Source organism: Aulostomus chinensis, chromosome 7 (assembly GCF_037954235.1).
Source record: "Aulostomus chinensis isolate RoL2024-O1b breed Wild chromosome 7, RoL_Achi_v1.0, whole genome shotgun sequence".
NCBI lineage: Eukaryota > Metazoa > Chordata > Actinopteri > Syngnathiformes > Aulostomidae > Aulostomus > Aulostomus chinensis.
In genome coordinates this window covers 28230011-28242494 of record NC_141326.1, presented here as the reverse complement: position 1 = coordinate 28242494, position 12484 = coordinate 28230011, and the positions used below count along the sequence as shown (strand labels likewise).

At 41.8% G+C, this 12484-nt stretch overlaps 1 protein-coding gene across 9 annotated transcripts in view; it reads right to left on the bottom strand.

Annotated features, from left to right (window-relative positions):
• cep290 (centrosomal protein 290) overlaps positions 1–12483 on the bottom strand; it is a 31034-nt gene extending 18551 nt beyond the window's left edge. For 2 of the 9 annotated variants that reach the window (XM_086209694.1, XM_086209701.1), the window contains exons 1-23: positions 11749–12483; positions 11298–11375; positions 11113–11182; positions 10980–11026; positions 10382–10516; positions 9488–9541; positions 9301–9321; positions 8658–8804; positions 8250–8432; positions 7978–8067; positions 7442–7564; positions 6205–6225; positions 5939–6062; positions 5581–5753; positions 5101–5263; positions 4890–4990; positions 4729–4795; positions 3902–4020; positions 3144–3219; positions 2867–2988; positions 1919–2077; positions 444–593; positions 249–364 (exon numbers count right to left, since the gene is read on the bottom strand). In XM_086209694.1, coding sequence (XP_086065820.1) covers positions 249–364; positions 444–593; positions 1919–2077; positions 2867–2988; positions 3144–3219; positions 3902–4020; positions 4729–4795; positions 4890–4990; positions 5101–5263; positions 5581–5753; positions 5939–6062; positions 6205–6225; positions 7442–7564; positions 7978–8067; positions 8250–8432; positions 8658–8804; positions 9301–9321; positions 9488–9541; positions 10382–10516; positions 10980–11026; positions 11113–11182; positions 11298–11375; positions 11749–11862 — 2453 coding nt within the window. In that variant the 5' untranslated portion in view covers positions 11863–12483. Of the gene's footprint in view, positions 1–248; positions 365–443; positions 594–1918; positions 2078–2866; positions 2989–3143; positions 3220–3901; positions 4021–4728; positions 4796–4889; positions 4991–5100; positions 5264–5580; positions 5754–5938; positions 6063–6204; positions 6226–7441; positions 7565–7977; positions 8068–8249; positions 8433–8657; positions 8805–9300; positions 9322–9487; positions 9542–10381; positions 10517–10648; positions 10876–10979; positions 11027–11112; positions 11183–11297; positions 11376–11748 lie in introns of those variants that run through there. The other 7 variants (XM_086209696.1, XM_086209702.1, XM_086209695.1 and 4 more) reach the window with 6 other exon arrangements.
• Between the last annotated feature and the right edge of the window lies 1 nt (position 12484).

The following is a 12484-nucleotide window of genomic DNA, read 5'->3' as shown; positions in this document are numbered from 1 at the left end:
ACATCCCTGGGACAAGTGGATAAAACAGTGTCTGGAGGCACAATTATGCGCATGGAGAGCTCAGCACACAGAGGTATGACAACCATGATGAGAGCGGGGTGATAACGAAGTGGGGAAAGAGAGTGTGATGACGGCTAGTCTTTTAACCTCCTGGTAGGTTGCTAGTATAAAAAGAAATTGCCTGCGTTTAGCCGGTGATGGCTCCTAATTTCCCACCCTGGCGTCCAGGTACTTTTAGGCTCACCCACCTCAGGTATTCTTCATAGAGGAGTCCCTGTTGGTGGGCTATAACAGCTAACTTGTCTTTGTATTCCTCCAGCGTTCCTGCTAGCTTCATGTTTGTGTTCTCCTTGTTTTTGAGGTCCTAATGAATACAAATATTTAACAGACATTTAGTTGATTTTAAGCTGTTTTCATCTGCTGCCATATATGGTTACACTGACCTGAAGCAGCCGCACAGCATACTCATTCAGGGAATTGATAACCTCGATGCTGCTGGGCCCCAGTCCCTCTGGGAGGGTCAAAGGTCGGAAGACAATGCCACAGCTTTCCAACTTCCTCAGATGCTGTAGTTCACCTTCCATATGGCTCACCTGGAGGGCAGAAATGAAGATAACCAGAAGCAGTAGTAGTGTCTGGCAGTCATAACTATTTGAATCTGATAAATTTATATAATCAATTATTTCTTTCAAATGGGACAGCGTAAATATGAGTCTATCCTCTAGCGTTGATTGAATAAAGTTTTTCTGTCTAACCAAATACAGGCAATTCAAGTGAAAATAATGTGGAATTCCTAACACTTCCCAGAAGCAAAAAAGGCCAAACAAGGGAATAAAAAAATGACAGAAATAAGCCTAAAAGTCACGACTGGTATAACAGAATAAAACTGATGAACTCTGATTATGACATTTGCCTGAAGCAAGAGCTTTTATATAAGACAAGGCTTTGGAGAGGCATTCAACAAATATTTTTCTGACTGGGTTACACGCTTTTTTTTTAACTCGATCACAGATGTTAAATATACCCAAAAGGAGCAAATGTTTTTTTCATCACACAACTTTGTTTACCTTTCCTCGAGTTATACAAGCAGGGAAAAAATACTAAAAGCAGAATAAAGTGAGTGGACAAAGACGTTCCTATTATTTTCTTGATACCATACTGAAAGAAGAACGCTTTCGATCTGATTGGCTGCTCTGTTTTGATCAGTTCTTGCTATTCAGACACTTCCTAAGTAGTTGCAGCTAAACTATCTCTTCACCTTCTAGATTTATGTGCCGACTATGTGTTACAAGCTTTCTGCCTACTGAATGAGGCACGCCTTTTCATTATTGTTATTATTGTTATTTTTGTTGTTATTAATAAACTTTACCTGTATGAGCACCTTTCATACAAATATTGCAGCACAAAGGGCATTACAACAAAGAGGAAAGAACATTAAAAAATGTAAAAAAAAAGAAAATATTGAGATGGAAAATAAAAACATTAAAAAGATAAGCAAGTTTCAAGTGTTCTTTTGAGAACATCCAGTGAGCTGGCTTCCCTGATGTCTAGCGGTACTGTATTTACAGTTTTGAGGCATGATTGACAAAAGCGGTGTTACTCCTCTTCTTCCTGCTGTTACTCGAAACCTCCATCAATCCAGCAGCAGTTGATTGCAGTGTTCTTGATTGCACATCCCTGCCTGAGGAGTCAGCAATGAATCCTGCTCCTGGCCCATTATGGGCTATGTTGGTGGGGTGAAAGAGAAAACGATCTATTCTAAATCTTACAGGAAGCCAGTGACCCTCTAACCCCTGTTGCCAAGTCATAGCTGATGGTCCGTTAAGTGGCGTGTGAGCTACCTTTTGATTGCACAAGAACCTTTTGGGTGGACGGGGGAGGGGCTACAGTAATAATTATAAGCACAATAATCATATACCTTTTCTTCAGTTTTAGCAAGTTGACTGATGCTGCTTGTCGCTTCCTCCCGAGCGGTTTTCAGTTCCTGCCTCAGCTCTTCATTTCTCCCAACCAGCTGATGGATTTGAGATTTGAGGTGTGACGTAGACTGCTCACTTGCGTTGGTGAAATCTGAAGCCTGTAATTTCAAATAGAGGAAGAGTTTAAATGTTGCACCCACAAATGCTGGGTGGTATTTCTGTAAATTAAAAAAAAAAAAGAAAGAAAAAAATTAATGTGTTTTATGCGGGGGACAACAGGCTGTGACACAGTTCTTCTCGAAGAAAACTAAAACAGCACGGCAAGGCAGCAACATGTTGGATAGAAACTGTGAGGATATAAGCTCATCCCGTTCCTCTCACCTACTGTCTGTGCTCACACTTGTCAAATTTCTGTATTTTATCAGGTGTAATCACAATAAAGCTGTTCTCAAGTAGACATTACTCCTTTTTTGTTGTAAGAAATCAGAACAAATAGTGTTACGAGATCTCAGTGGCTGCAGTGTAAGTGTTTGCTTGCCTCTCTGGAGTGCTGGTTCTCGCTGCCATGACAGAGTGAGACGCTTGGGGGGAAGCTATGAGAACTGTCTTCTGTGGACACTCACTAAAATCAAGTTGCTAAAGTTGGCAGCACCGCCACGGATGGACTTGCAGCTCTAACTTTACAGTGCTAGCCTTCTTCTTCAAGCGTCCTTAACTGAACTGTGCATCACTCTTGTGGTGAAATTCTGGTGTTCCCTGGACCAGTTTTAAAAATTCAACACAGTCGTATCCCTCCTGATCCAAGATCACTCAAAGACATGTTGGTCTGGGGTAACGTGGACTTGTGGCTCAGGGTAGTGTCACAACAATGCGCTCACACTGTACACTCACACCAAACAATCAAAAAGCAGTGCTGAAACATTACAGTGAACATGGGATGGACTCACATTAGCCAGCCTCTCCAGGCTGGGTACATCCAGGGCAGGGGTCTCTTCGTTAGCCCTCCAGGCTTGGAGGACATCTCTCAGTGCTGCTTCCAGATCTCCTTTCACCTTTGACAGCTCATCAACTGAGATAACACACAGGGGAAACCACATCAGTGCAGAGGCAGCCTTTGAGGGGCTTCACTCAATTGAAAATCCTTGAGTTTAACAAAATATGGAGGAATTCATAACCGGCATACGTCCATTTTAACTCAGGACAAGAAAGCATGGCGACACTTACATTTCAGCTGGAACTGAGTCTTGTGGAGTTCCATCTCTCTCTCCTTTTTGTTTAGCTCTTTTTCTAGGTATTCATTCTGCAAAATAAAATTTTAAATGATTTTATAATTTACCCGGTCAGCTTCATGCGCTGCATGTATTGCAATTAGTGACTTCAGCGACATCTCTTCAAAACTTGTATTTGTTAATGTTTAAAAAAGAAATTGTCGGTTTCAGAATTGAAAAAAATAAATGTGATTCTTGACAATCTTTCCTCCTGAGAGTACGAATTTCTGTTTGTTAGCTATGCAAATAACTGATTAAAAAAAAACAAACCTATATATTGATATATTCACCCCACCGGTGCTGGGTGGAATTGAAAATCCCTCTCCCATCATGCCCCCTCATGTACATCCCGTTAGATTTAAAGGTGATTGGCAGATCTCTTAATCATGTTTCACCCTCAATCTTTATTTTTCTGAAGATTTGAATCTTTACTGACTTCTCTTTTTCAGCTTTGCGTGGGCATCCTAGTGACGAGGCTTCTTTGAAAAGGACATTTTCAATCTAAAACAGACTTGGATATATTAAATGAACCAAACATGACCAAAATATATTCCTAAATATAAAAACTTGTGCTGTTTTGCTGCTTGACAGAACCCTGCTGTGCTGTTGACAGTTAAGGCAATCAGTACTGCTAATAATTTAAATCTTGAGCTTCATCGGCGAGGGAGTCCTTCTCATTGAAAATGACGCTAAGGTCATTTCTCAAGAGCTTACCTTCTTTCGGATATCCTCATCTGTGCAAGTGTTGCCTTGTGTAAGAGAGGGCTGAATGAGCCTGCTGGGCCTGCCATCATCCTCCAGCAACACTGACAGTGGGAGCCCTGAAAACACAGCTGATGGTTGAGTTAGACAGCACACTGTGTACATTAATGAACGTAAATACTCATGTGTGACACATTTGTTTTTGGGTTCTGTGTATCATCGAGAGTAAAAAGGGCACCACGCTGATAAGAAAGCTTATCAGGAGCACTGATAACCACGAGCAGCCTGGATCATCAGGGAAAACCCTAATTTCCCAAATGAAAACTGCTTTTTTGATTTTCGAATGATAAATGGGCTCCTTTTTATAAAGCGCCCCTCTACCTTAGCAGTTAGCACTTCACAATATCATCTCATTCTCCAAAGTACTTGTACACACACACACACAATGCTGGCGAGGGCTGCGACGCAAGGGGCCATCCTATTCATCACGACGAATGTCGGTTCAGTATCTTGCTCAGGGACACTTTGACACTGTCATCAGGGGACGTGAGGATCGAGCCACCGACCCTTCGGTTGCTACACTGCTACTCTACCAGCATGGATGCAATTGGTAGAAAAATAAAGCCCACGTTATGCTATGAACGAACCACACCACAGGCACATGACTCTGCCAGCACAACGAGCTTTGTCCTTCTTCTGTTTGCCATGTGTGAGGTATCATTCATACTATGTCCACCAGGCAGAAGAAAACACCCTGCAGTAACCTTGATTTTATCTCATAAGGGGAAGCGTAGCAGAGGAATGTTAATACATCACTGATGTCATGACTCTTGACGAACCTCTCTCCTTCACGATGCATCTGATTTGCTTCTTTAGCTCCAGTCTTTCCTCTTCGAGGCGTTCGATCTAGGACGGGGTCAATCAAAGAGGTAAAAAGGAAGTTATAAAACGAAGCAGTTACAAAAGCGGTGCTTATTAAAAGCTTGGAAGATTGATTTACTTCTTTGGTGAGGACTTGATTTTCCGCTTTGTACTGGCGTTGTTTGAGATCTTTGGTTCGCTGGAACTCTGTCAGATCCACTTCCTGTTTTGGTTCCAAGCCTTTTGTATCATGAAAATGAACCAGATGTAAGTAAAATCATTACACTTCTTAAGGTGAGTCTAAATAGACTATTCAGTGATGGGAACAGTGCAGTTCTGAAATATCTGACCTAGTTTTCCCCTCAAGTCCTCGTTTTCATCCATGAGGTAATTTATCCTCATCTCAAGGTGATTGATCTCTTTGGTCATGGCCTCTGCATCACGATCTCTCGCCCTAATTTGATTTTTACACTCCTTGATCTCTCCTATGGCAGCATCCAGGCCATAAGTACCCTGTAATATAGAAAAAGAGTCCCAATGAACTCATCCATCAAAAAGCAAGTCGTGACCCACTTTCTTTATTTCCCTGTATTCAAAGTTGTACACTTTTTGGGGAAATCAGGATACAATTAGACATAGTTGAAGATAAGATTGGTCTTGTTGACCCAAAGGCATTTGATCTCACCATGGTCACACAGCAATTTCAATGTCTCTAGTGGACACAGGTCCTGATTCAGAGAAACGAAGATCTATTCATTGGATTTGCTTTAAAAAATCTCTCATGTAAGCTTAAAATCAACCACAAAGGGAGAGAGATAGTTTGGACTCACAGACTCATACTCTCTCATGCGGTTTGAAGCTTCAATGAGTTCTTTGTCTTTTTCCTCAGCATGAGCTTCTGCTATCTTTAACCCCTGTTCGGCTTCCGCTGCTCTGGTCTCTGCAGCTTCTAACTTGGACTTGAACTCCTCAATCTTTCTCTGCTGGGTGGCTGATGGCAGGCCTAGAGCAAGACAAAGAGACTTTTGACAGAACTTGGCTATGAACGCTAAACTGATTCGTTAAACCAAACTCTAAACATTAGATTCCCTCCCAGAACTCCCCCAAACAGTGAGAGAAGGGTATTGACTTGTCATCAGAACCGACTTTAGGTGTTCTGTTCAGAATCTTAACCAGGGATCAACTCACCTCTGTCTTTCTTTGTAGACATCTTTAGATCCTCGATGAGAAGGGTATGCTTCTCCATTTCCCCTGTGTACTGCTCCACCTGCTCACTCAGGATCTTGATTTGATTATCCCTCTCTTGAACGGCCTTTGGAGCATTCAGCAAAATTTGGAAATTATGACTGAATCTGAGCTCAGCAGTTTCATTATTGGGGAGATTTATGAAAAGACAACAAGCAGCAGATGATGATAGGAGGCACAGGACGGCGGTTAAGAGGAAAGAGACTTACAGCACATAGATCATATATGACCTGGCCCAAGGCAGCAATGGAAATGTGAGGAGGACAGGTTGATGAAACAAAGAATGAAGAGAGAAAGCAGAGACTAAGAAAAGAATGACAAGTGGATGTAAAAATAGATGCCGCCAATTCAGGACCCCCCACTAAATGCAAACACCTTGGTTGGTGTAGATTGTTCCATGTCTTAATTGAGTCCCTCCAGTGGATAAAAAAGTATGCAGCTTCTGTAGGGATTATAATTTTAATCCTTTAGGTCCTTATATCCTGCAATATCATCACATATTAAAACAAAAGCTCTCTACTGATGTCATGAATTTAGAGAACAGACCAAATTTTTGGAAAATGTTCTTGTTGTCCATCCTCCCAATAGCCAGACAAGATAAAAAATAGCCCTCTCTCCCCTGAGGGTAGAGTTGACAGCTGAGACTCCCGGAGACTTGTTGACTGCTAGTTAGCTTCGAGCATTCAGAGGTAGTCGGTTAGGTAAGGTTATCAAATACACCTTTCTCCAGAACAGTTTTTGCCTGCGTTTATAGCATTCTATATGAAAATAACAATAAAAAAATGACGAGATATTGTAATTTTACAATCAGCCCAAAAGCCAGAACAACTTTCCTGACAAAATTGCAGGATGCAGTGATTTTATGGAGCACCTAAAAAGCTCCATTGTAACTTCGGCCAACCAAAGAAAACACTTGTTGATGGCTGTGACTGCTGCTACTAATCATGGCTGACTTGGTAATGGGATGAAGATGATTACCTCTGGATGAACCAAGATGCTGAACCGTACCAAACAGATGTTTAATGAGGTATGCCAACACTTTCTATCCACTACCATTCACTGCACTTGGCTAGGTAGTGGTCAGCCAGTCTCAGCTTCACAATGTGTGCAAGCACAAAGGGGAGAAGGGTATCTTTTTTTCTTGTCTGACTCTGAGGAGGATGGCAAATAAATGGAAAAGTTGTTCCAGTCAGGAAACTCATTTTTATTGGCAATTTTGTGTACACTTCCTTGAAAACATCTTTCCCAATAAAACTGTTGGTGCAAAATGCCCCAAAAATGACCATCATCCACCTTACAGGACCGGTCACATAAATGTCACTGTCATATACAGCGCTTGTGATAATTTAGTGACCCACATTGATGTCAGCACGGTGGCGAAAGATGAGACATACAGTAGGTTTACAGTGCACAGAGGACGAGCTCCTCCCCAGCATTGGGACGGACCTGTTGCAGGGCGATAATGTTGCTTTTGTCCAAGTCCAAGTGGGCGGAGCGCAGCTTCTCCCTCAGGTCGCGGATCATCTGCTGGTACACCAAGATTTCATCCTCCTTCCCAGAGAGCACTCTCTACATGTGGTGAAATATCATGTCAGGATCACGTCAGCAGGATAACTGTTCACCATAGTATTTTGAACAAAACTGACTCGAGGAAAGAAGCAGCAACGTCTGTAAAAACTGCAAACTGACAGAATTTTGAGTCATAGAAACTACGGGGTTCCAGGAAATAAATCAAAGATGCAAGTCCCTTTTGTGAAATCCTCTTTGAATTTCTACTGCCTCTGAACTAAATCTCAAGTCCTTGTGTCTTCATTTGCAGCTTTCTTTGATACAATTGTTGGTAAACTGACGAGCTCTTTTGTGTCAGTGACATTAAATTGCAACCCCTCAATGTTGTACACTCATCAGAACAGGATTCTGTGTCTAATCAGCAAACTTGGGCCCCTTATTGAAGTTGCTGAAGATTTTCGATTCACACCAACCTTCCACTCTTCCACTTTATCATGTACTGCTGCCATGATTGTGTCGTCTTCTTCTGTCCTGTTATGGATCTTATCTGTTAACTCTCTGACCTGCAAATAAAAACAAACACACATACACAGAAACACTGTAAAGTAAAAAAATCGAGCAGGATAACTTCTTATCTGTGAAAACCAAGCAGTGAAAAGTCAGCCAAGAGTGAAAACATGGCCAAGGATTTCAGGAACTGAACACACTCCTGCATCAAAAAAGGTTCATTGAAGACAATCTTTACTTGCAACTTTGCATGATCCCTCTCTTTCTTGAGTTGGTCCATAATGGAGTCAGTCTGATGAATGACAATTTTCATCTTGTTATATTCATCGGTCATCTTCTCCATCTCCTTCACTGACTCCTCCAGACTTTTCTGCAGCTGTTCATTCTGTGTCTTCAGGTGCAAGTTTTCATCCTCCACTCGCTAGCAGACAAACACACGTGAGAAAAATGAGTACCACAAAACAAGACAGAGGAATAAAAGCTAGACGATCATTAGAATAAGCAAGGAAGGAAAACCAACACTGAAACTGCAAGATTCTTGATGCAAGGCTTTGATGGTCCCATAATTCTCACAGAGAAACGGCACTTTCAACACAACTGCCAAAGAACAGCAGCTGGTATTGTAGGCTAACAGATTTGCGAGTACCTGGAGGTCTTCCAAGCACTGGTAGAGCTGGCGGTTGGCCAGATTGAGCTTCCTCTGAGTCTCAGCGTTCTCCTCTCTGGATGGCGTTGGCTCCTTCTGGTCCAACTCACCGCGATAGAAGTCCACATCCTGCTGCAGCTGCTCATTCTGATGTGGTACAGGAAGCAAACAGGCTCAGAGGAGGTGCTGGATCCAACACCCTTTGATTCTACGCAAATCTAGAGACACTACACTTGAGGCAACTTTTTTGATAATATTGTAAAATATTTTTACTGTAATATATTTTAATAATATATCTGATAATATTTCACATCAAAACTTTTAGCAGAAGAATTCAACTCATCAAATTGTTCCTCAAAAAGATACCAAGGACCCTGACTCTGACTTCTGAAAAGTGAGGATTTGAGAGACTTTGTCTCATGATAATGGACTGTCACTGGCTTGTGAGCAGATAATTGAATAAAACCAGGCAATTTTTCAGAAGTCTTGAATTTGGGGAACTAAAAATGGTCATTTCCAAAATATTCTCACATGTAACAGACGACAGAAGTGCACAGCTGATCAAGAAAAAAATACTTTGAAAGCTGTTAGACCATCTCTCAGGTACCAATGGACTCAAATCTACACAGTCTCTACCCCTTACCTTCTTGTGAAGCTTTTTTATCTATGGCAATGGAATAGAAAGATGAAAAGAGATGATGAATTTAGAAAAGTGCACGACTCCAACAGAATTAGGGTACAGGGGTTTCATTAGCCGAGGATGAAGTGGTGAATGTAAAGTCTGCTTCAGGCAGCTTTATGATCTCTATGGAATACCAGCTACCACGTACCTGTCTTTTCAGCTTCTTGACCTCATCCTCAGCTTCCTCTGCTCGTCCCACCAACTGGGACAACACACGGCAGTGAGAATTAACCACATAACATGCACAGGAAAGCTTGGCTTTACTCAGTGTATACACTTGTCAAAAATCTCTACAAAAGGTTCACCCTTTTATCGGACATATCAGGACAATGGGGCTCATGCAAGAACAACCCATTCAAAAAGATGTGGTCTTACGTAGGACGGATGAATGAGTGTCACATGTTCAAAATGACAGTGGTGCAACTTACAAGTGCATGACACTTTGAAGGTGAGCACATTCACTTTGTGCCTCACGAATGCTACACACACTCTGCAACCTCTGTCGTTTTTGTTGGTAATTTGGGGGGAAACACTGAAATTGCAATTTTGTCAGGCACAGGCTCAAACCAGGTTTGTGAATAGATAGAGCACCTTCTCCCACCTCGTTTGAGCTTTCATGACCAGATGCGTCCGGGTCTATTCAAGTTGTTGTATGCCTGTAAAATCCCTTATATACTGTAACCCCTTGGCCACCTCTTATCTCAGTCTTGGACCACATCTTCAGTTCATTTACCCTCTATTTCTGACACAGTACAGCTCTTTCTATTTACATACGCTGCTGTTCACACTTTCAACCAATTCTTTTAAGCACTTTTTTTTTAAACATTTTTACAAAATGGGGACATCAGGGCACAATTTACTGCACTAACAGGAGTTTGAGAAATCTGCTTGGAACACTTGTACAAGGAGGTCAACATCGAATAAAAGTTTAGAGACATTTTCTTCATGAGGTTTAGTGTGGCCTAATTCATAAAGTAATATCTCTGGGTCACACTGAACAATACTCTGCCTAACATTGCAGTTATGGATAATGCGATCATACCTCCTCAATCGTTTTCTTTTCCTTTCCCATGTCTTTCCTTAAATGGGTCAACTCCTTCTCCCTCTGCTCCAACTGGGTCTCAAGCTGCCGAATCTCATCTCGCAGGAAGCGGTTGTCTGGCCCTGTGCCGGAGTGCTGAGCCGTATGGACCAAACGTAAAGAACACAAACACCCAAAACAGCAACCTCTTAATCTGTCTTCACTGAGATCTGTTTACAACATGCACATGCATACATTTGATCAACCAAGGGCTTAAAGAAAGATCACCTTTCTCTCTGCAAATCAAACTGTGTAAAAAAATACAAAAGTTTTAAAAAGAAACAATTCCAATCAAACGAAACAAGCAACAGCTATGAGCATGCAAGTAATAAGCTGTAATCCTCTTAAGTGATGTCTTTCAGTGGTCAGCACAACCAGTCACAACGCAGCCAGGGCTATGCTCTATATGATTGGCTGAAAGATGTAGCATTGTTGCTGGAAGTTGAACATATCAAAGTGGTCTTTCACACGGGAAATCCAGGATAAGAGTAGCCGAGGGAGTTAAATACTTGATGGAAGTATGCAGACACACACTAAATTGACAAATAAGAGGTTTTACCTTTGGCTCTTGTTCCAATTTGGACAACTTGGCAAGAAGTTCACTTTCTGCAATGCAGAGGTGATAATTAACAATGTAAATGGCTTATTAGAGAGAGGCCAAAGATATGAAACAACTTAGTCCATGCACCGACCCGTTTTGGCGTGCTTTACGCCAATCTCTTCAATGAAACTGTCAGCAATGCTAAGTTCCTGGTCCTTTATCTGACAGGGAGGAGAAAATAACAACATCGATACATGGAGAGGCCACTTAACCCTCAACATAGCAATGTCAACTGAGTGCAGTATAGGTAGCTTGTTGTCACAGAAAATAGACAACCTTCAGCAGGGCCTGACACACTTGGAGAAGGTGAATAATATTCTCTGGAGCTTTATCCTTCACCCCCCATTCTTCTGTCTGAAACACATGAAACAATATGACACATCCATGGTGAGCGTAAAATAATAAGTCACTGCCTGTCAAGATACGTCTGTATTGTCAGTGGAGTATTGACACTGATTGAAGTTCAGATGTAAACATGTACAGTTATCAGTTCAGGATTTACTGAAGAAAACGTGCAAGGTTAGGAGCTAGTGAAACAACAGCCTGCTGACAAGCAGACGAAGCCAGTCAGCAGGCATCTGTTCTCTGAACAATAATCTCAGATCAACAAGACAGTAATCTGCTTTGTGCAAGTAGTCACGACGGATATTAGCCAGCATCTGTATGTACATAACTTATCAAGACAACCAGAGTAACAGGTGTGATGACGTAGTGCAAGGACCATTACCAAAACCAGCATGTTGAAGAACTTGTCGATTTGGTTTTGATCACTTTCGTGTAGAGTCGCTGGGTCAACTCCCGTAACTTCATCCCAGGCAAGCGCTGCAGGCTTGTTGGCCATGGCGTTAGTTAATGTTTACCCCAACCGGGAATTGCAGACAGCGGAGTGATAGCTTATTAGCTACTGCAAGTATATCAGCTGCCTCATTTTAGTTTCAATTTTAGCTAAAAGGCGCAACGCATCCAAGAGCTACATGTGTCGGGATGCTTGCTATGCTCCATATGCGACTGCACCCGGCTTGTCCTCAGTAGTTAGCTCGCTAAATGATGTCATTCAAAACTTAACATCAACAAAATAGCTTTAAGCCTCATTCAAGTGCATATGTACAGGCTAGATATGAAATATAGGTCGCATATAAATTAAAATGACTGTAAATACACGTTCAAAGGTTTCCATGATGTGATTACTTGGCTGCTAGGTTACCGCTGACAACAACAGCGGTGATATGTCAGGTAGCTAATGTAGCTAAGCTAATGCTAGTCCACAAGATAGTAACATTAGAGAAACGCTAACAGTGGTAATTTGTCTGGTACTTTAACAAAAGATACAAACGCCGCGGACAATGCGCTATCACAAAGTCCACAATAATCGCATTTTAAAAGCGTGATACCAGCCAAATTCTGTGTGTAAATAAAAGGTAAACACATAACTTCGACGATAGCCACGCAAACATGCGCGGTCA